At 50.7% G+C, this 23,488-nt stretch overlaps 1 protein-coding gene across 3 annotated transcripts in view; it reads right to left on the bottom strand.

Moving 5' to 3' along the window:
* Positions 1-54: 54 nt before the first annotated feature.
* The window catches only part of LOC128804474 (phosphofurin acidic cluster sorting protein 1-like), a 53,505-nt gene continuing 30,071 nt past the window's right edge, over positions 55-23,488 (bottom strand). For 2 of the 3 annotated variants that reach the window (XM_053972207.1, XM_053972209.1), the window contains exons 2-25: positions 19,240-19,327; positions 15,009-15,098; positions 14,576-14,701; positions 14,219-14,381; positions 13,980-14,071; positions 11,982-12,062; positions 11,150-11,209; positions 10,359-10,510; positions 6,289-6,382; positions 5,908-5,979; positions 5,474-5,604; positions 5,218-5,350; positions 5,005-5,109; positions 3,632-3,738; positions 3,176-3,330; positions 2,972-3,082; positions 2,781-2,883; positions 2,387-2,419; positions 1,983-2,025; positions 1,849-1,891; positions 1,613-1,754; positions 1,297-1,520; positions 989-1,102; positions 55-888 (exon numbers count right to left, since the gene is read on the bottom strand). In XM_053972207.1, the coding sequence (XP_053828182.1) occupies positions 773-888; positions 989-1,102; positions 1,297-1,520; positions 1,613-1,754; positions 1,849-1,891; positions 1,983-2,025; positions 2,387-2,419; positions 2,781-2,883; positions 2,972-3,082; positions 3,176-3,330; positions 3,632-3,738; positions 5,005-5,109; positions 5,218-5,350; positions 5,474-5,604; positions 5,908-5,979; positions 6,289-6,382; positions 10,359-10,510; positions 11,150-11,209; positions 11,982-12,062; positions 13,980-14,071; positions 14,219-14,381; positions 14,576-14,701; positions 15,009-15,098; positions 19,240-19,327 (2,578 nt within the window). In that variant the 3' untranslated portion in view covers positions 55-772. The remainder of the gene's footprint in view (positions 889-988; positions 1,103-1,296; positions 1,521-1,612; positions 1,755-1,848; positions 1,892-1,982; positions 2,026-2,386; positions 2,420-2,780; positions 2,884-2,971; positions 3,083-3,175; positions 3,331-3,631; positions 3,739-5,004; positions 5,110-5,217; positions 5,351-5,473; positions 5,605-5,907; positions 5,980-6,288; positions 6,383-10,358; positions 10,511-11,149; positions 11,210-11,981; positions 12,063-13,979; positions 14,072-14,218; positions 14,382-14,575; positions 14,702-15,008; positions 15,099-19,239; positions 19,328-23,488) is intronic. The other variant, XM_053972208.1, reaches the window with a different exon arrangement.

A 23,488-nucleotide genomic window follows, 5' to 3' on the forward strand; every position in this document is an offset into this window, starting at 1 on the left:
GTGTCATGCCCTCAGACATGAGGGCACACACACACACACACACATACCCTGCCATAATGGTAACAGCATTAATTTATTAAAATTAATCCCGAAAAGTAACCATACAATAAATTTAAAAAAAATAGAATCTTGTAAAAAAAAAAACTCAGGTGCCCTCATCCCACACCTCCAGCTGGCAGCACCATGGGGTAGGGCTGGTTGGGAAGGGATGGGGACATGAAGAGGACAGCCTCAGCAGCAGGGCTGCAGGGGGACTGGAAAAGCTGCTGAGGCTGTGCTGCAGAGGGCAGGGCCAGCACAGCAGTGCAAGGCTGGCAGTGGGGCTGGCAAGGGTGGTACAGGGGTGGTGGGCCCTGCTCAGCACCTGGCCCTGCACAGAGCAGTCTGGCTGGCTGCAGCACTGGGGAACCTGCCTGAGTCCAGCCCAGCTGAGACCCTGGCTGGCTACAGGGCTGGCCTGGCAGGTGCATCTGTGGGGAGTGGGGCCCAGAGCCCATCCTGGGGCCCTGCTGGCTGGTGCCAACCCTTGTCCCAGGCTGTTGTTGGGGAACATGGGAGGCAGATGGCATGCTGTCCTGGCTGGTGTTGGAGGGTGCATGGACCCGGTCTCACTGGCCTCACCTTCACGGGTCTTGGCCCACAGGGTGCAGGTATAGTATCCCCCCAAACTGAGCAGGCAGGGACTGGTCTGCAGAAGATGGGGATAAGAGCGTGTCCATCTCCCTGTCTCCTGCAACCCACTGCAGCTTCATTCCAGGGATGCCCCAATGTCTCACACACTCTTCGAGTAGCCGAAGATGCCCACAGGGAGGTACTTGACGTGTGTTGGCCACTGTGCTGCCAGCTGGAAAAACTTCACATCGTTCCACTCCACCCCATCTATGGAGACTGAGAGGAGAGGGTGCAGTGAGGCACAGCCCTATTGCAGGCAGCCTTTGCTGTCTGGTCTGCCCTACTACAGCCCCAAGGGGCTGGTGCCTGCCCTTACCTCGCAACATGGTGTTCTGGTGCTTGGCTGTGCAGATGAGGCGTGTGATCCCTTCAATGACTTGGCTTTTGGGTTCCAAGTCTTTTTCTTTTGGTTTCTTGCTCAGGAACATCACTGGGGACCAAGGCCAGACAGGACCAGTGTTAGGATGTCCCCACCTGGTTCTAAGTGGGAGCCCCTGCCCCAGTGCATTGACTGACCCCTGCTGGGCCACATCTCAGCCCTGCCCTCCTGCAGGCTCCCCCCACCCTTTCCGCAAAGGACTGTAGCTCCACAGGCAGAGAGCACTCCAGAGTGGGCTTGGTTACCTTTCTTGTTTTTCTCCTTGGTGACCACGGTCATGGCCATGGTGCTGGGGGGCACCAGTTCCCCTGTGCTGGGGATGCGGCTGACCTGGAGTGAGCGGAAATTGCTCTTGAGTGTGTTCTTGATACCCGTCTCCCGCTTGTCACCCTCCTTCTTCCTGTCCAGCCCTTGTGTTGTCCAGTAGTCCACCTGCAGGCCCATCACCTCCACACCAGGGCTCGGAGACCTGGGCAACACAGGCAGCACATGCAGCACACAAGTGCTGCCTCTGTTCCTCTCCCCCCACTGCCTCAGGCTGAGGGGGCCTTGCTTCCTTACCCAGCACCTGAGAGGCTGCTGCTGACAGATGGAGAGGGGGGTGGGGTGCTCACGGTCTCCTTGCCGTAGGGAACAGCTGCACTGGAGACTGGTGCTGAACTCAGCAGGGAGGGGGTGCAGACTGTGGCATCATCTGAGTCCACTGGGAAGGAAAAGTGTGGGTTTGAGGGTTTGGGGGACACCAACAAGAGCCTCCCACCTATGGAGAAGAGAGATGGGCATTCCCAGGGACTCACCAGAGGCACTGAAAGACTGCTCCACCAGGCCCACCTTCACCACCTGCAAGGAGAAACCAGAGGATACCCAGCATCAGCAGGACTGTGCACTGCACCTCTCCCCTCAGCCCCTGCTGGCCCCTCGACTCACTCACCCCCACAAAGGGGACAAATTTCTGGCAGGAGTCCTCGTCGGGGCTGCAGAAGGAAGAGAGTCTGGTCAGGGTCTAGGTGTGCTGAGCACAGATTGCTATGTGACTATTAACCTTGTGTCCAGGCAGCCCTGCACTCGCAGGCGTCAATGGTGGCTCACATCCACTAGGACCATCTCCTCTGCCCTCCCTCCCATGAGACCCCCTGTCCCAACATGGCAGCACAGGGCACACTACACAAGGAGGCAAGGAGTTGTCCCCTCCAGTGCTGGGAAAGGGCTTGCATGCGGGAGGGCAGCCCTGCCCCTCTGTGGGGGCACGGCTCCTCTGCACAGCAAGAGGGATGGACGCACATGGGGAAAGGCAGGGAGGGGCCAGGCAGCGGCACAGCAAGCACAAGCCAATACCTGATATAAAAATCAAAATAGAGACTTCTCTTCCTTGGGTGCCAGAAACCAAGAGAAGGGAGAGGTGAGAGTGCAGCTGGAACATGAGCATCAACCCCTGGACAGCACAGTACCAGCTTGCAGCCCCACCCAGCCCATCCCAGCCCTGGCAGCTGGTCCCCACCACTGGGGCTATCACAGTCACAGCTACTGGAGGGGCCAAGCACACCAGGAGGTGGCAGGGAATGGTGCTGTGGGCCTCTCACTGTGGGACCCCAGCTCCCCTCAGCACCATGCTGCTCGTCAGTGGAACGCAGGGCCTCACTCACTTGTCCCGTGTCCCTCATTCCTGTCCTGGGCACGTCCCGGACCAGGGCCGCATGAGGGAGGACAGGCACCCTGGGGCCACACTCACCTCTTCTGCTTGTAGGTCAGCATGGCCTCGGAGATGGGGAGCTGGTGAGAGAGGCTGGCTCCAGCGATGAACTGGGCAACACGGCCTGCTATGTCCACAGTGTCTGCGGGCACAAAGAGCCATGAAGACCTCGATGGCAGCTGGGCACCCCCTCAGGGCACTGCTGATGCCCAGCCTGCCCCACTCCTCACCTGCGGTGGGAGGCTCAGCCCTGCTGAACAGCTCCCGCCATGCTGTGTCCAGGAAGAGAGTGCTGTATTTGTTATCCACTGAGGCCAGGTACTTGGCCAGAGGGTGAGAGCCTGCAGGAGAGAAAGGCAGTGTTGGCTTCAGGCAGGGGAGTCTGGGGAGGTGGGAAAGGACAGCCCTAGGGCTGGGCTCCTCATGGCTCTCACCCAGTGGTACAAGCAAGAAGCGAAGGTAGTTGAGCCAGTCGGGTGTCTTGCTGGCCAGCTGCTCCACAAAGAAACGGAGGACGACGCTCAGGTAGCTCTGGTCTCCTGCCACCACCACCTTCACCGGGGGAGGCATATGGGAGTTACAGTTACAGCTGCCAAAGGGAGAGGAAAAGGAGACCCTGAGGGATGTGCAGTGGCTTAGCAGGTGGGCCAGGGGACACGATCTGCCAGGCCAGCTGACAAAAACCCATTGCTGAGAATATCCAGCTTGTTGTGCACTGCCATGGGCAAAAGTAGTACTGGGACCCCCCACTCCCCACAGGGTGTACACCTGTTTTTATAGTACCATCCACAACCCCAAAGGGTCCTAATGAGCCCTGGGGACCCAGGGCCATACCCAGCTCTTCTCTGAACCCATACAGTGCCACCAGGCTGATCCCAAGCTGTACTCACTATCGCTGGATGCGGGAGACAGTGGTGTTGAAGGCTGCCTGGATGTCTGCCACGGAGCAGGTGGATACAACCAACTGCTTGTGCGCCTGGAGCTGCTCACTCACATACTGCCAATGCAGAGAGCTCAGGTTAAGGCACCCTGGAAGCATGGCTGTGCTGGCCAGCATCAGCCCATGCCTGCCCTGAGTCCCGTGCCCCCCAGGTTACAGCTGGGACACCTGTCCCCACCCGTGCCATGCAGGGAGGCTGAAACCATCAGGCAACTCACAGCTGCATCCTGAGGATCCCTGCTCCTCCCAGCTCTGCTCTAGGGGCCAGCCAGCCCCGTGCTGTCACCTTTGAGCACAGCAGTCACCACCCTTGCCATGGCAAGGGCAAAGCTGTCCCAAGAACCAGGCTGTTTTCCTTGAAATAAGCAGTTTGGTCCAGGGACCCTCTGATTTACTTTCTGCCATCCCACAGCAGGGCCCTACTCTAGGCTCCCTCTGCCTCTGCTCATTCCCTCTTCTTGCTCTCTCCCACTGTGGCACTCCAAAATCCTTCTGTCTCTTCATGTGTCTGCATGCAGTTCAACAGTGGCAAAATAGGCAGTCAAGATGGACAAGGGGGCTGGTTCTGGGAGTGGGCACTGACCCTTTTTTCCCTATCCAGGACAAGTGTAACAAGCCAAGAATGCATGGCCTGAGTCAAGACTTCACCGCCTCTCACTAAACCCTTTCTTCTGCCTCAACATTTTCCAGCACCCTTTCTGGATGCCAGATGTAGCTCCAGGATCCTGAAGGGGTCTCACAGGTGTTTTATCTAACTGCATGTTTGCACATATGTACATTTCCTTGCTCACCTTTCACTTTAGAGCTCTAGGTATGTGGGAAGCAAGTATTTGTCAGGGGCTGGGCCTGTCCTCACACCCCACCCTGCTCTGATGATGTAGTTAATGCTCCCTGGAAGTGGCAGGTGACACCCTTCCATCTCTCAGTGGGAAATACCTCTGCTGCTTCCCAGGGCCTGGTGCCCACAGAGGAAGGGAGCTCTTTGACAGGGAATCCAACAAAGCTCTGTCCCATGGGTTTCCTGGAAGCCAGGACCAAGCAGTGAGGGCCTAAGGCACAGCCTGCTAGCCAGCATTTCTGGGACTGATCAGGACATTATGTTTTGAGGATCCAGTGATGCTGTGTGATGGAGCGGAGACACCTGACTCATGTGTATGTGACTCAGCACCCTGTAAATGCATTGTCTCCCTGAAGGAAGGCCCACACTGGGGGAGAGGAGGGTACAGCTGGTGCCAGTTTCCCTAGGATGCCCTGCTATGACTGGGAGAATCCACCCTGCTTCCAGCTGCCCACATGCATCCAGCTCCCATCACACCTACTCACCTGCCCCTGCCACTCAGCGACATTCACCAGCACGATGCTCTCGGGGAGCTGTTCGTCTGAGACCAGGATCTGGTTCAGCTGATCATAAACAGATTTTCGAGGCACCTGTGACAGCATCACCACAGAGGTTAACCCCAGTCAGCCACCTTGGACACTGCCCATGCCTGAAGATCTGGCAGAGCTCTTGAATGAGAAGCCTCCAAGTGGGCTCACCTGGGTGTTATGCCATGAGTCTGGAGAGCTCTCACTGTCCAGGCTGCTGGCACGGCCACCTTGTACCTTTGAGCTCTGCCGGTCCTTCACGGAGGTGCTGCGGGGACGCCACAACTGCTTGCTCTCTGCCTTGCTGTGAAGGAGAAGCAAGAGAGGCAAAAGTGTTGAGGGAATCTCATCTCCACCAACCCCTACTCAGTTCAGGGAGCCAGTGTGAGCTCTCTCAGCCCTGGGAGAGGGCACAGACCTGCCTTACCTGGGGGATACGGCACTGGGAAGATCGGCTTTGGTCCCAGGGCCCAGCTGGGCCAGTCTGTCCATGCTGCCCTCTCTCATGGCAGCCTCTGTGGGGGTCAGCCGGGAACACGACTCCTCTGCCACCAGCTCCTGAGGGCCACACAGAGTCACTTCACACACACTGCTATCCTAGCTCCAACAGGGAGCAACCCTGCACCCATGGGTGCCCATCATCAAGAGAGACCAGGTGGCCCTTCTGGAGAGGAAAGGCTGCAGGGTCTTGGGAGGGCTGGGTTGCATGTCCTGTAGACCCTAACACTCCTTCAACTCTTGCTGCTCTCCAGCACAATATACTTGTCTTCCCAGCCAGCTCACAGCCTGGTGGGCATCCCTGGTACTCCAGAAAGCAAGCTGAGGTTTAAAAGAGCTCCACATCCCATAGCCTGGACTCACCACTGCAGGGACCTCTGTTCCTTGGTCTTCCTGTAGTCGCTGTGCTCCTGGCTTCCTCTTGTCTGCCTCGCCCTGGGGGACAGGGAGTGGGGTCAGAGCAGGATGGAGCACTCTGTGCAGGGCAACTGCCAGTGACCCATGCCTGGCCTCACAGAACACAAACTCCCACGGGGGAGTCAGGCATCTCTAGGACTGGCCCCAGAGGATGTCCCCCATCGCTACCTGTCTGCCTGTGCTGGGAAAAAGAGGAGGAAAGAAGGAAAGGAGCAGCCCCAGGCAGGCGCTGCCAGGAGCTGTGGTCTCAGAGCGCGGGCACTGTAGGGGTGCTGGGCTGGCTGGGGAGGGAAAGGGGCAAGAGGTGGTGGTGGAGGTGTAACTCACAGGGCTGCCCGACTCTTGATCCTGCCCTTTCTGGCTGTGCAGACTGCCGATCTCAGTCTGGGAACCAGAATGAGAGACTCCCTCAAAGAAACGCCTGCAGAGAAACAGACAGACGAACGGACGGACAGACAGACAGACGGGAGAGAAAAAGGCAGGAATAAGAGAGGAACAAAGTCACCATGATCCCAGCACACCCCCACCGGCCTGTCCCAAGCACAGAGCTCTGTGGAGAGGTCCTCAGTGGGACACAGGGCCAGACAGCCAAGTGTCTGGGTGATGCACAGCTGAGGAGCAGACCTGTCAGCAGTGCCCCCTGTGACCTCGGGGAGCTGGAGGTAGGGTCTGCTGGGGTTTTCTGCCTCAGGTGATCCCCTATCCCTGCAGTGCAGGTGAGGAGCTGCCACTCTGCCCCATCTCACTGGTATACAGTCTCTGTCAACACCACAATTTCAGCATGCCACCAAATCTCTATGCTTCCTCTGCACCATCATAGCTTCCACAGACTTCTGCTGCCTTCCCTCCTGCTCCCCCTTTTCCAGGGATTGCTTCTTGCCTCTGCCTGCTGCTGCTGCACATTTCCAACTGCAGCGTTCACCTTCCCTTTCTGCTTTCCCCTTTCCCAAGGCTCTGAAGATCTCAGTATTGCACACAGAACCACACCTCAGGTAGCACAGTACTTAAATTTGCCAAGTTTTCGGTCTCTGAGCTGACACTTTGGTAGAGTTGGATAGTGCAGCTCCAAGGTCCTGTTTTCAAGACACTACAGTTCACACAGGAACTCTCTTGGGGAATCCAGGACAGTCTCTGCCACTACAGTGTGAGCTTCCACCTTTGATTACCCTTTTTCCACACATTATTTCTTTGCCAAGGACCCCTTTCACAGCCTGTGGGCTGCTCAAAATCTAGTCTTTAGGAAACGAGTGAAGTCTATCACTGGATCTCACTTGCCAGTTTTCCCAGGACCTTTACAGCAAACAGAATCCACCTGCAATGTGTCACTTTGCTGCAGGAGATCAGAGCTGGATTCCCTCGAAGCTTTGTGCCTGCTCTCAGTAACTCCCAGGATATGTTTCTCCTGATATGCCTAGTGTGCAGATACAGCTATGAGGTTGCAGGGATGGACACTGAGGCATAAGATATAGAGAAGTTCTGTTATCAGAAGAACTCTATCAGAGTGTCTTTCCATTGTTTTCTACTTTTCTCATCAGGATTTACCTGCAGTTTCCTGCAGGATATCTCCTCGGAACATCCGAACATCCTGCCTGCTCCTTTTATTTCCTTTTAGCATGCTTTCTCATTTGTATACAGCACACTGTACTGCCAGGCACAACAGTGATAGTCAGGTTTTACTACTCCTGAAAGGACATTCCACCTCTGTAAATAAATGATGGTGCCCACACAGAGCAGCTCTTCAGCAGCAGTTTATACACCGTTTGGGAAAAGTCATGGCTTGATTTTCCCCTCACTGGCTCTGTAACCAGTTGCTTCAGGTTTAGAGTCACAATAGTGCCCTGGTGGGACATTTTCTCCAGGCCACACTGGTATAAATTACATCTCCTTTTACCAACATCTTTCTTCTCTCTCTTCCTTTTCATTCTCTGCTACAAAATCTCAGGCATTGTCAGCACTCTGTAGAGTCATTACTCTACACTTGCCTTTTGCCAGACAAAAATTCAATCCATACAGACTACATTAGTAACTTAAGAGTCAAAATAGAAAAACATGTAGGTTTTCTAATAGATCACCCCTCAATCAGCATCTCTTCCACACTTCTCTATATTGTCCCAAGTAATCCCACCAAAATGTGACATACCCATCGTGTCACTAGCATCACAAAGAGGTATCTTCATTCCTTCCTTTTTCTTAAGACACTGGATGTGTCTAGATTATATTATACTTTCTCTGGCTTTCAACACTCCATTTAAATCAGGCTGTCTCCTCCTTCCCCATGAAAGCTGTGTTTATTTGTGCCCTCTCTCACTTGCAATTCAGAAGCTTTCATCCCTCAAGGACATCACATTAAGCACAGAGCTGTTCTGCAATTTCCTGTTCTGCAGTTTAAAGGCTCTCCTCCTACAGGCATGACTGAGCCCACATCTCAGCACTCTGAGATTTACGTGAAGCCCAGTCCTTCTGCACAGCCTCCTTTTGTTCTAAATCAATTTAGCCCCCCTTGTCCCATCCATTTTCCCAGTCACCTATGAAGACATTTGCTCATTCACCTTTGACCTTCAATCAACAGGTCTGACTTGAGGTCCTGCCTAACAGCCTCAGTTCCAGCTCCAGTTTTGCCCCAGTGCAGGAGCAAACTGCTGCTGCGTGGCCTCCCTGGCTGATCAAAAGGATCAGCTCTCAGCACCATTGGCCCAACCCAGGGCACCAGCCACTTCCCACCATTAAGGACTGCACACCATTAGTGCCGTTGCTTCGCAGAAATGTTTACAGTGTCAAGCAAGGCTGTCTATGACAAGAAATCCAAGTGAGGATCACCTCAAATTTACAGGCTAGGCTATAATTTACCCCCTGAGAAGGCTACACAGCACTTGGGAATGACAAAGTTTACATGAAACACCTTGGCAGGCAGCTTCCGCATCTCCTTAGGAAAAATACAGTCCCAGAATTTTGTGAAGTATTTCTTTGTGAATTCAAGGGATGCACATTCAGCACTGCTAGAAACTGAGGCACCAAACCAAGGCATTGAGAGACCAACCCAAGCCAGGGATACTTTCTGAACAGGATGAAGAACAGCTCAGAGCCCAATAGGTTGTCCTTCCAGGAATAGCACCAAACACTCCAGGAAGACTGTAAAGATAGGCACTAGCACAAACCAGCCCTCACTCTAGAATGCCGTTCCAGTGATCAGATGTTTGCATGTAGGCACTTGCAGAACCAGGGTGGAGGTCTGTCTTTACATTTAAATACTCTCAATAGACTTTTCTTACAGTTTCACATAGTCTATATACATAAACCACTACCTGACCACAGAAAGACCTTCCTTTTTCTCCTACAGCACCCTTGTCTCCTTTGATGAGAGACCATGTTAAACTCCTTTTGGAATCCAAGTAGATCACTTAAGCAGCTTGCCCATGTGCTTGCTGTCACCTTCACAATAACTTGTGGGTTTGTGGAAAACACAACTTCTATCATATTCCTGATTTTTCCCAAGTGGCCTATGGGTTCCAGAATCCAGCAGATTTAATTTCCGTTTCCCTGTGGCAAACCATGCCTGCTACTCATGCTAAGTACCTTCAGTGGGGATACCAACCAAATAATAATTTTATATATATATTTTATTTTACATGGCAGGGGGGTCAGCACTAGATGATCTTTCAGGTTCCTTCCAACCCAGGCTCTTCTATGATCCTATGATTCTATATATAAAACTATAGAAACAACAATGCCAAGTAAGCTTGGCTTGACTATAAGAAACTCAGTGCACTATGACGCAGTCAAGTAGAAAGACAATAAAAGACAACCTTTTCACAAAAAGACAGCACAAAAGCACAAGAGCCATGAGCAGAGAGGCCAGGTGAACATAGATCACATGGGAGCAAAGCCTGGTTTCCCTGCATGATCCACTGGAGACCCCTGTGCTAAGTCAGCAGTTCTTGGCAGAGCAAGTCACCAGTGCCTGGGGAATGGCATGAGGAACAGTGCTGCTGGTCACATCTCCACACAGGGTGGGAACACAGCATGCACATCTCACAAGGACTGGTCCAAGCAGTCACAAAGGGCTCAAAAGACAGGCATGCTTCAGTGTGGAGAGCCCAAAGAACACCAGGAGTGTTGGCAGAAAGATAGGAGAGCTGGGAACAGCTGGGGCTTAGATCAAATAGGGCTCTACCAGCAGTGTCAGATGCTGGGCTGGCAGAAAAATGAGACTAAATGTGAAGGAAGTCAGATCTAATGGGCAGTTTTAAGTGAGGAGCCAGTGGTGCCAATAGCAGATGGCAATGGGAGTGGAGACAAGACAATGCCTGCATTAACCCAAGCAACAGAAAGGTGTTGGAGAGCATTTCTCCAGGTCCCATAGGCTGTGCTGTTGGCCAGGGACTCCCTGCAACCCTTACCTTAGGGTGGGCTTGGGTGTGCTGTGTACACTCTCATTGTCCTCCATCTCTGGGCCACTATCACTGTTGTTGCACTCTTCCAGGCTGTCATAGAGCAAGCCCAGATCTTCCTCCACCTCCTGGGTCTGGTCTACAGGGTCAGAGTCCAGGACCTGTGGGACCAAGCCCAGAGAGCAGTGAAAAGACACAGAGTTCCCTGCATCCCACAACAGGCATGTACAAGCTGCCTGTCAGTCATGAGGACCACCATGACACTGTTTCCACCTCAGGGAGGCAAATCCAGGCTGTGGAAGAATCCAGTGACATTGTCATTGGGGCAAAGAAAGATGCCATGAGCATGATATCCAAAGGAGTCTCAGACACCCATAACACTTACTGGCAGTCAGGACACTTGGGAGGACCTTCACTGGCTGTGCTACACACTTAGCCTGGGCTGTCAGGCAAGAGAAGCAATCCACAGGCTGATGTTAGCCTGCAGTCAATCTAACTGGACAGGATTGCCCTTGCAATGCCAGCTCCTGGTGCAGTCAGTCCATGACAGCACCCTTCTTCCCTGGGCACCTTCCCCCAATAGGAAGGTGCTTTTTGATTTGAGCACAAGGCTCAGAGCTGCTTTCTTGAGGAAGAAGGCTTTGGAAAAGCCATGTCCTAGTCTCCGCCATGTCTCACACCATCTTTGGCACATGCCTGAGCTCATGAGCCTTGTGGTCCCAGTGTGTGGGAACCTGCACTCTGACACCCACACATCTGCAGGAAACATTACCAGATGGGGCAGCTTTTCTGTTTCTTACCTCTTCTGTCACTCTGAACCTCCTCAGCAAAGCCACAAATTTCTGCTTGAAGTTTGGTTGCTGAAACAAAAGAAGGGAAGAATAAAAGATCAACAAAACTATCAAACCACCTTCCAAGCTAACATACAGGCCATGGTTATTCCCTCTAACATGCTGTCCAGATATCCAAGGTCAGCTATGATTGCTCTCTTCTCTTTAAATTTGCTGTATGACTTAGACTACCTCTGTACTCCACAAGAAGCCATGGTCTGGCCATGAGGGAGGATGTAACGACTCATACTTTCTCTGCTACAGGCTGGAACAGCACTTCATTTAAATCCTGTCTCTCCTCAGACCCCCTGGTTGAACAATACTGCCTTCAAGCAAGAAAAGATAGGGAACAAACTCAGGAAGAAGGTGGCCAGGGATCTGCAGGGCTGAAGTCAACAGGGATGAGAAGTTTGGAGAGCAAGGGTCTGGCAGAGCAGCTCCTCCCTTCTGCAGACATGCAGAGGAGCTGCTAATAGTTCAGCTTTCCTTGTGCCTACCTTCCCCTTCCTCAGGAAAGGAAAGAGACCATGTGACAGCAGCAAGTCAAAACTGTTGCACACAGATCACCACTGATACAAAGCCCAGCTGAACACAGTACAGACAATGACCTAGGATACAGCTCTGAGCAACAACCTAGCTCATTCATGGCAAGAGTTTTGCTTCTTCTCAGAGCCAAGGGCTCTCTTCCCTGCTCTGCACCAGTGACAGCATCTCCCCTTCCCAACACCCCTCACTGCCTTCAGAGAGGGGAGAAAGTGAATCCCCTCCATCCCTTTGATCATGTTGTAAATGCTGATGTTACTCTGGTGATTGATGTGGTTCGGCTCATTTTCCTCCTGGCCTTCTTGGTTTTCCTCAAGTCATCCTCTTCATCAAACAGATCCTGCAGGCAAAAAGTCACAGTACATTAGAACAACTAAATTCATGGAGCAGCGCCTCCTAAAATTTTCCCAACCCACATTTGCCCTTCATTTTGAAAAGCTTTGATCCATTCTGCTCCCAAAGTCTTGTCCTTTTCTGCTACCTCTCTCTATGGAGCTCCTTCTCTCTCCTTAGCACTGTTCCCCTTCAGACCTTCTTTCCCAGCACTTCTGTCCCCAGGCCCCTCCAGAGAAGAATGTATCAGCAAGATTAAGAGGAGACGCAGCCTCCTCAGGACCTGTGTGTTGTTCTCCTGCTCTCCCCTCTCCAGAGTTAGCTCAGAGAGCACTGAACATGAATCACAAAAAAACCCATTTTTTCCATTTTTAACAATATGCACAACTCCCAGGGACATGGGCCCCTGCTGTATTAACCCAGCATGATGGGACAGGTAATCTGGAGGACCCTTGTGAGAGAAATTATAATGTCTTGAACAAATGGCCATTTGCAAAAGCAGCATGTGCGCTTTGCTGAGGCCCAGCAAACCAAAGGGGAGGAGGAGAATTTTCGGATGTGTGGTGGAGAAGCCTCTGATCTGCATAAGAACAGCCTAGGTGCAGAGGGGTGAGCACCCATCACCAGAGACTGACCGTGACAAACCAACTTTAGTTTAGCAACAAGCTGGGTTTTGAGCCAGATAAAGGAAGAGGCTACAAGAAGCAGATCCTGTTGGCTAGGATAATGCTTTTCATCAGACCAATATCCTCCATTACACAACTGGCTCAGGTGTAAAACTTCCTACCCCATCACCCCCTCCCTTAGGCCTGAAGGTATTCATCCCTTCTGATGGGGTTTAACTGGCTCAAGTACACTGAAGTGAGAGAGAGCTCTCACGACTTATCAAAGACCACCCTCCCCGCCCAAGCACCTGCAGACTCATTTCTGAGGCCTTTCACCCTAGGACTGCACCTAATCCACAGTGTTGCACCAGATCCACAGAGTTACATTGGACAATGTAAAAGTCCCCACTCCAGCGGAGGTACCTGGGCATTCCCACCTAAACCTGAATGCATATTAACTATTGAACTCACTGTTTCAGGCTTCCCCCATCAAGACTATGACCATTACTTCAACTAAGCAATAATCAATCTCAATCCACAGCTGGTGATATCTTTTCTGTCCACTATCTACTCTTATTGTTTCTTTACCTCTCTTTCTTTCTTTTTCTGTTATATTTTCTTAAGTGGTATCTTTTATACTGTTGTATTACTCTAGGTAATAATAACCAAAATGGCCACATACCTCCTTTCCATTGCAACCAAGTTGTTCTGAAATAAACCTGCCATATAGATATATATTTATAAACACTGGTCATCCAGTGTTGTTTCACTCTAATCTGCCCCAATAACCTCAGTTATCCTCAGACTATAACAACCCTGAATAGGGATTTGTCCCTGTTTTTTATCAGCACGCTTTCCATGCCCTTGAGTACAGGCACCACAACAAGAGCACAGCAAACAGCAGTGACACATCTCATCACAGGGCTGGGATGGGTCTGCCACCCCTGACCATTTTCAGAACTACTTCTTCCTAAAATCCCTGTTCTGTCTCAGACAGTGATGAGTCTCTGACCTGTTATCACAGGGAGAAAGGAGAAAACCATGGTGCAAGAAGGAGAGGGCTCAGCAGGGGTTTTCTGCTGCAGACCAGACAGCTCCAGAGACAGACAGATTAGACCTATGGCTCTCCAAAGTCCCTTGCCTCACCACTGCTGTCAAAGTTCTTTTTGCTGTGAGGTATTACGTCTCTCAGCCCTCTGAAACAATGCCAAATGTTTACAAGGGGATGAGAGGGCTCAGGGTGATCAAGAACCTCAATGTCTGACTTTTGCCCCAGAAACAGGGCCAGGACATAAAGCAACTTGCCAGGCCTCCCTTACCTGACCCTGCACAGCATCATCACTGGCTTCCTGCTCTGAGGAGAAGCTGTCATCCTCTTCTTCAGAATAGTTATCAATGTCTGGGGAGCGATCTGAAAGTGGACAATGCAAATGCCCCAGCTAAGCATGATGCCTGTCATGGCTCCAGTGAAAGGACTGGCATCGCTGGCAGTGCTGGGGGACACACTCCGTTACCTGTGCCCCAAATGTTTGCCTGCAGGTCTGAGCACTTAACGCACCTGAAGCTTTGATTTTAGGACCTGAGGGGACGTTCCCGTCCTCATGGTCGATGGGCTGACTGGACAGAGAGTAGATGCTGATTTCAGCCACTCGAATGTTCACATCCTTCATGTTGCTGTGGAGGCCCAGGAGTTGCCCGCCATCCGTCGGGTGCTGCATGACCTAGACAGATAGACAGACAAGCTCCCTGATAGGGTGACACAATGGCAGCCTGCAGCCCACCCTCTCTATATTATAACCAGCCAACAAGCCAGAACACTCACAGCAATGAGACCCTGCCTGCCAGCCCAGTTCCCTGCCCAGTGCTGGCACAGGAAGGCCATGTGGGACTCCCCTCTGTTCCCAGCACACTGTACCTCAGCCATGTTAATGATTCCCACTGCCAGGGTCTTGTAGCCCAGGATGGTGCGGTTCTTGTATCTCTTCCTCCGCTGCAGCATGATCTGTAGCTTGTTGCCATCTCTCTTGAGGAAGTGTGGGTACTGGGAAAGGGAAGCACAGAAGATGGCAGCATAAGGTATACACACAGGTAGAAAACTCTGCTTCAATGCTGATGTACAACAGGATCTGACCTGCTGAGCTTTGAGGTGCCCCTCAAAGGCCATCTGCACCTATCCATCATCCTCCAAATCCCAATGCCCAGCAAAACAATCCCTGGAGCAATGGAGCAGCTGGCCAACCACAGTAGGCCCCTCCCCAGAGACTATGCCTTTCACACTTAGCCCTAAGGTTGTGCTTGCTGAAAAATGCCAGGTAAGGAAGCCCAGGGGACCAGGAAACACCAGGTACCTGCAGTGAGAAGGTCAGCTCCAGCTCAGTCTCCATCAGGCCCCCAGGCGGGAGGATGTATTCATTTGACCTCAGGACTCGCTTTGAACCCTACAACAAGATTGACAGACAAACACACTGAGCTCAACCACAGACTCCACTGCATCACACACACAAGACAGTGGTGTTCACAGTCCACAAGGAAAGAGAGAATCCCTTGACTCTGTTCTGTTCCACCTTGCAAAGCCATCTTTCACATGCCTTCCAACTCTTTGCAAAAGCCTGCAGTATCCCCTGAGCTGCCAGAGGCCCCTTCTCCTTGCCCACCTGCCAGGGAGCACCTGCTCTGCTTAATCTGGCTCTCTGCACCTGGAGTGCCACTCCCATGCTGTGGAGGGACACTCCTGGAGCCAGAGGGAGCCATGCAGGGCAAGGAAAGGGTCCCAACACACTGCCTGGCCAGGAAAGGGACAGGTCCTGGAGACATCTGTCCCCCAAGCAAACAGGCCTAGTGCAGATCCCTGTCTAAATACAGTTGGCAGGATGGCTCTGCTGGGACTAAGTCAGGATGTGCAGGAGAACAGGGACCCCCCTGCTTGCTCAGCTTATGTCTCAGAAAACACTATCCTAGTCTTTTCCTCAGGCAACAGTCTTTATCTCTCTACATATAGAAATGTTTTTTACCAGAAGGGTATAGTAATGGAGGCACTCCAGTCATGTTCCCACTCCAACTCTTTACCTCTGCCTTATCTCTACCATCTCTATGTCTTGGTTTCTGATACAGACCCTGAATGACTTAGGGGCAGAAAAATGCTGTCTGCATGCACCAGGTCCTCTTGGCTGCAGGATGGCACAACCCACAGATCCTCCCAAAAGCTGTCTGCAGTGCTGTTCCCAGAGACTGTGCCAGGAGCAAGGCTTTCCTGCAAAAGGTCTTCCTAAAATGGAAGAGAGGAGGTGGAGCTCATCCATCCTTCACCATCTGTGAGCCTTCCTGGCCAAGTACACACTGACCCTTCCTGAACTCTTCTCTGATAACAGATGATAGGCAGTCACAGCGACCATTTACTTTAGCACATTCACCATTTGCTCTTTGTTGCAGAGAAATGATCCACCAAAGATTCATTCTTTCATCAGAACACAAGTAAAAATGCAATTACTCTTCCTGAAGATGCAGATATTTGTGGGCAAGGACTTATGGCAAAGAAAAGGTGAGGATATCCTGAGTGGTGTGTCCAGGAAGTGATGGTTTCATAAACACCGCTGTCCTGTGCCTTACTGTCATTTACCACTATGGAAGTTACATGCCCAGCCTCAATCCTAGGTGAATTCAAACCCTCAGTGCAATGCCAGTGCACAACCATGTGGAATTGCAAGGACTGGAACAAAGGCTGCTTCATTATCATAGTGCATGGACAAGGACATAGAAATACTGAAGATTCTCCATCCTGTGAGAAATTCAAACCTCAACTGGACATGGCACTGAGCACCTGATGTAGCTCATCTGTTCTGTAACTTGAATAATGTCAGACAAGACCAATTTCTCTGTAGAACAGTTGAGTAGCCCTATGAATACTACAGAAAAACTTAATATCAGACTGTTACAGTGAAAATCATGGATGACAAAGAGTGTCAAGGAAGAGAAAAGCAATAGGGACAAGTGGTGATCACAGGTTTTTGCTTCCTAAGAACTGAAAACACAAAGGAGCTTTCACTACAATCGACAGGTACATGATGCCCATGTCTGGTTTGCAAGGGACAATCCCAAATTTCAGTTATAAATCTGTCCTGATTGGTCTGGTTTATAAGAGGGTTGAGGCTAGAGCAGCATACTACATCTGGAAAATGAGAGAGAACTAATACAAGTACTGGACTAGATAATTTCATAGACATGAAAATACCCTTGACAGTGGTATTTTCAGATGAAGGAGCAGATAGCAGCACATGGCACCCTTTGAAGCTGTCTTTTAAGACCAGAAGAGCACTGTGAGAAAAAGATCAGGAGTTCTGGACAGGTTACACTGTCCTTTGGGTCATGCACATTTTTTAAGCAGACTGTCTCCAGCACTGGAGCTATTGCCTAGGTGGCAGCCCCATTCAGGCAGGGTCAGAGTTTTATTTCCTTGCAATCTGCCTTTCAGAGCAGCAACTTCCTGACCCTAACAGAACTACTACTAAAGAGAGAGAAATATAGTTCTCCTTTCCTCTAGTCCCCAGCTTCCCCCTTGGGAATTTGCAGTTCCTTTATAAATTATGTGCATCAGCTGTTTCCATCCAAAAGATGGAATGCTCACTGGAAAGCCTTCAAACAGTTTCTTACTAGTGTGACTCATCTGTTACCTAGGAGAGGAGCAGGAGGAATAGATCCATCTGAGGCCACTCTGTAGGCACGCTGTGCTGAAGCTGCCTACAGCCTCCATCTGCCTTCCAGCAGTCCCAAACCCTGCCAAGGCAGCTGGTCAGGCAGGTGGAAAGCAGCCTAGAGAGGCACACAAACTCAGCCCACTGCCACAAGGAATGCTGAGCCAGAGGGTAATGTGGGCAAAAGCATTCTCCTTGTTTTCTTCAGCTTTGCAGGAAGACTATATCAGCATGCAGCCACAGCTATGTGGCCACACAGAGAGGAGGTAACCATGTTTAAATTAAATCCCTGGATGCAGCCTCCATTCCCTCACAGGAAAAGAAGACCTGCAGCAAGAAGGCCCTGTGACTTCAAACTGCTGAGGCCTATTCATTTCTTTTGTCATCAAGATGCAAGATTGGCCTGTGGCAGGGATGGGGGTGGTCTGCTTGAAAGAGCTGTGCAGTCTCTTCCACAGTCCCACATTTGCAGCGTGAGGGCTGTACCTGAGGACATGCACACTCAGCACATGTCAGACCCAGCATAACTGGGCTGCACAAGAACCCAAGGTTCCCCAGTGCAGAGAAACACATTCAGCTTGGGCTGACCATGCAGGAGAAAAGTCAGGGACCACCCCAGCCCTCCCAGTCAAGTAGGACCCACAGCTCCCAGCTGGCTGCCAGCCCCCTAGTCCTGTGCTGCTGTCAGCTGTGGCCCAGCCTGGATTGCTTCATTTTCAAGGGCCAGCCAGGCAGCTCTCTGCTGCTCAGGTTGGTTCCTTGCTAAAGCCTGCACCAAAGGGGTATGGGTCTCAGGGCTTTCAGCTCTCCTGAATGACACATACACACAGTGATGGAAAGGCCAACAAAGTGCGACACTGACCAATAGTTTGTAGACCACAGCCTCCTCCTACTGTTCTCACTCTCTCTCCCAGGTTTCATACATTTTGCTTTCAGTTTCTGTGTGAGTGAATCAGGTCTGCCATGAAGGCAAACTCCAGCTCCCAGAGCTCTACTAATACTGCAGCTTCCAGCATTAATCCAGGATTTAGATCCTAATGTATGCGACACAAAGAGCTCTGTGGGAGCACAAAGCTGCTGAGCTGACGGCCCACGGTGCTTTCAATGGGATCAGCTGATTTCGTGCCAGCTGACAAGAACGAAGGAAGGACACCAGCACCCTAGCTGGGTCAGGGAAGCTGTGGCCAGGACAGCATACTCAAGATGCATTTTGTTTCCATGCTGTCCTTTGACAGGTGGAAAGGATGTGCCTGCACCCCCAGGAACACATCTCTCCACCACAAGCAGCAGAGAGGGTGGAGGTATCGCACATATCAGGATGGCAGCAAATTCCTGTCCCTGTGGTGACAAAGACCCTCTCCCCTCCCTTCTGCCTGGTTAGAGGCACCAGGCCTACCAGGGATGCACAGGGAAAGGGAAGGGCTATTAGAGATCAGACAAATATGAGCAGAACATTATGCACAGAGACCCTGATCCCTTGTATCCTTCTCTTCCCACCCTTCACTCCCCAGGGAGTGATCTGGATGGAAGCCACTGCTGGAAACCATCCAGTAACTGACTCTCTCTTAAAGGGTAGGGAACAGTGGGATGACAAACTCCATACAGCACTTTGAGAGGAGGGCCTTGGCAGAGGCAGGCAGGGAGGCATGACAGATTCTGTCCCATTGTCTAACCAAATTCATTCCCCATACAAGCCAGCACCAGGTATCTTGCCGCTGTCCCTGGGGCATCATTTCCACCTGCCTGAGAGCCAAAATCTCCCTGAGCATGCTGACTGAGACAGAGGGGTTGGTTGGCACTAGGCAAGGGGCATGCAGACCAGCACTTCACAGACAGCACAAGGATGGGCTTGGTTTGCTGCCATCAGGCAGCAGCAAGGAGAGGAGCCTACCTGAATCTTCACAGCGATAAGCACAGAGCTCAGCTCTTTGTCCAGCTCTTTAAGCACCGTGAGCTTCTTCAGGCGCAGACTGCAGAGCCTGTAAGACAGAGAGAATGGGACACATTCAGGCACCACCATCCCTGGGGCCCTGCCACATGGTACCCAGTGCTCGGAAAGCAGCCTGGATGCTTGGCCCAGCCGCAGGCACAAGCTTGGCCTAGGAACGCTGGCATTCACGCGCCACCGAGACAGCCCATCGGGGAAAAAAGGAAAGAAGGAAAATTAACAGAGCTAAAGCAGGCTTAAGGGATTAGCATGCAACAGGAAGTCCAACAGCAGGCCATGTGGTAAAGAGATCCCTTCCCAAGCAGGGCTGTTGCCAGCTCTGCTTAAATCTACCTTGGCCACAGCACTGTTTATTTATAAACTAAAGCACTTAAATCCACTCTTATCCTGGACTTAATTAAGGCAAATATTCTCATGCAGACATCACAACTCAGCTCTTCTCTTGCACGATACCACACAGAGCTGACTTGGGAAGCAGCCCCACAGGAGGCTTCATGCAACTTCAGCCACCCTGACAAGCTCAAATCCTGGGGACTCAGCATGGTAAGTGGCACTTCCAGGAAAAAGCTAGGAAGGATCCTGAGGCTAAGTGAGAAGAGCTACTTTTGCTGCTTGAAGGAACAGTCAGTGCCAGTCAGACAGCCAGCTACTCTGATATCCTGCCTAGGAGCCTGCAGCAGGACTCCCCCCATAGAGACTATTTGCAAGGAACTCTGTGTCAGGGAGCAAAGCCAGATATGGCTTTACCAGCAGTAAGAGCACACGCATGTTTTGCAAGTTACCCTCTGTGCTCCACAGCTGCATTGCTGCAGACTCTGGTTCCCAGGACTTCTGTGGATATCAGCATGCTGGACCTGAGAGTCAGGCCACCCTCCCCGGAGAACAGATTTGGTTATTACCAGATACCTTTCTGTCTGACACACTGTGCTCTCTGAAGGCCTGCTTTATTTCTTTTTAAAGGAAAAAACCTGCTCTTGCTATGGTGATGTACAGCAGCAGTGCAGAACAATCCCAGAGATGGAGTGACAGTAAAAAGGGAAGGACAGAGCCAAACTGCAGGATAGGTTTAGAGCTTAGCAAGCACTCACCTCCTACCATGTCCCTGTCCTCCCTTCTAAAATACTTTTAGCTTGTGCAGAAGGTTTCCTGGACTGTGACTGCAACCCTGCTGCTCCGCCCTTCATGTTCTGGTCCCTCCCGATAGAGACCAGAAGTCAGGAAGCTGGGTGTGCAGGGAAGCTCTGCACACTTGTTTGCCAGATGGCTGCATTATTTCAGCCAAAACCCAGAGCACAGACCCTAAGCTCTTGTACTCTGCGCACTCCAGCACTACAATAAGTGATCCCATCTCTGTCCACCCTTCCCCTCTGAGCCTCTGCTTGTAGGAAGGGAGAAACCTTATTACCTGAAGCAGGTTTCTTCCTCCCCAGAAATACTTAGGCATGGTTATGGGGTGAGCTGAGGAGAGCATGGCCAAAGACAAAGAGGCACCCCTCAGGCAGGGATGGGGGGGGACTGAGTTCTCACCAGAAAAAGGGGTACAGAAACTCCCATCAGATGTACTGAAGGAAAGCTTGCAAACAGGCTAAGCTTAGCTAACAACCACCACTGACCAGTGCTAATTGTGACTGTCACTAGACAAGCCATTGAGAGAAATGAGGCTTGAACATGTTAAGACAAGGACAGCACATCTACTCAAACTCTCCTTGCAGCACTAATTTAGTCACCTAGTTACCTGCATGGAAAAGTTCTCTCTTAAAGACTAAAACTTATATATAAGGATACTCAGTCTTAATTGGAGGATGTGGAAAGGTCTTAATTCTCCCCGGCAGTCGTTCTCAGTGTATAAACACACTCCTTATCAAAAACTAATTCACTCATTAGCTCTTCATGCTCCTCTCTGAGGCAGTACCTGGTCTTTTTTCCAGGGGAAGAATGAATGCCTACTGTCAGCTCTGCCTACTTGGGCAGCTTTTTGATCTCTGGTACAACACTCTTCTCTTTCTATCCCTCTCCAGCTTTCAAGATCTATTTTACACAGTGAGAGACACTGTAGTCTGTCCCATGTCCTTTCCATAGGACGTGCCAGAAGGTGATTCCTTCCTTCCACCCTCTGCTCTTCCTCCCTGCAGCACTCAAATACATAAGGTACTCAAAGATATAGCTTTCATTCTGCAGCTCCAACCCTTCTCAAAACAGTGCTTTCTAAAATACCACAACCCTTCCCACAGGAATTAACATGCATGTTCTAGAGTCTGAAAGTACTTGCAGCACAAGAGCACACGATTTTTAAGCAGCTTGGCTGTCCCTGATGATCCTCTTTTGATCTGTTACTTAACCAATCCCTGCATCACCCAGATTTATATCAGTGCTGAGTGATCAGTGCCAGTCCAGGGTAGGACAGGGTCTCACACAAATCTCTGCAGATATCTACAGGACAGGATCAATCCACAGTGGTCAGATGCTGCTCTGAACATTTCAGCCAAATCCCATGGCAACTACCCCATGGTTTTGTCCAGAACTGATCACAGTGTGATCCTTGAAAATCACTTTTTGGTAGACAAATTATAAATCTGGATTTACTTACTCCTGTAATTAAACACAAGTAGCAACTGTTCTTGAGCTATGGAACTGCTGTAGGGACCTCTGCTATAGTGAGTTGTGGTAAATATGTCTGTGTAACATTCTGATAGCAACAATGACTGACAGCAACAGGGAAAATGAACTCCACCAGGGCAGTCTGCCAGCCTCCTGGAACAGTACTCCTACACTGATTTACTGGTCATTTACTGGGGAGAGGTACTCACTGTTCCCCAGTATTACCTTAAAAAATGCTGCCTTCTTTCCCTCACTAAATGACAGATTTGGAGCTTTTGCTCTGAAGTTTGATTGAAACATTTATGCTTTCACCAAGCTGGCCTGTAGTTATCTTGAAAAGGAAAGCTCTTACAACATGCTTTTTGTGAAATTCACTGCCAGCAGCAAAGCACTGCCTCCAGCGGCAGTTTGCAAGAGCATCCAATCAAGAGATCACAGGGGACACACAGTGGCTTATTTTTGTTAAGGAAGCTTTCCTGTCTGACCATCCAGGACCACAGGTAACTGTACTAATTCTAACAAACTGAATATTTCTTCTCCAAGGGATAGATACTCTGCCCTGCTGATGTGAAGAATCCCCATTCTTTCCATAACCTTCCTGCTGTCTGACACACCCCAAAAACATATCAGAAGTCCATAGAGATGTTAATTCATTTCTCCTCTTCCCAGAATGCTGCATGTTCCAAGGCTACTAATCCTGCTCCCTGTGCACTTGTCCTTGCTAAGAGTTGTTCTGCTTCTACTGCTTTTACCTGGCTCACCAGAGTGTCCTTCCAGGTAGGAGAACAAAATATCTGCAAAAAGAACTAGATTTGGGTAATATAAGAGAACATCAGTTAAATCAGTCTGTGATTTACTTGAAATGTGCATCATACAGGTGATATTCTCCATCGGAGAACCACAGAATTGTTAAGGTTGGAAAAGACCTCTAAGATCATCAAACCATTAACAAAGCACGACCATGTTCACCACTAACCTTGTAACCCATTTACACGAGTGCCTCATCTGCTTGTTTTCTGAATACTTCCGGGGTGGTGATTCCACCACTTCTCCACCCTTTCAGTGAAGAACTGTTTCCTAATACCCAGCCTAAACCTACTCTGGTGCAACTTGAGGCTGTTTCCTCTTGTCCTGTCACTTGTTACCTGGGAAAACAGACAAACCTCGGACCTCCCTTTCAGGGAGTTGTAGAGAGCTATAAGGGCATCCTGAGTCTCCTTTTCTCCAAGCCAAACAGCCCCAGGTCCCTCAAGCACTCCTCATAAACTTAATTCTCTAGACCCTTCACTAATTCCGGACACACTCCAGTACCTCAGTGTCTTTTGTGTGGCCCAAAACTGAACACAGTATTCAAAGTGCAGCTTCAAATCATCAGGCAGAGGTGTGAGACCTGCTGAATTCAAGGTGCCACATCCCTTTAAGATGATGTTATCTGCCATTAGGAGGATCAGCTCATACCTATGAATGTACATGACCCATTGTGGCAACAGAGCTTGGGTTGCATGCTGTCTCTACAGTATTTCCACTGCACATGGAACATGGACTGTTATGGGATGTCCCAGGACAAAGAAGCAGCTTTCTCCAATATTGTGGC

This window comes from Vidua macroura, chromosome 3, assembly GCF_024509145.1.
Source record: "Vidua macroura isolate BioBank_ID:100142 chromosome 3, ASM2450914v1, whole genome shotgun sequence".
Classification (NCBI taxonomy): Eukaryota; Metazoa; Chordata; class Aves; order Passeriformes; family Viduidae; genus Vidua; species Vidua macroura.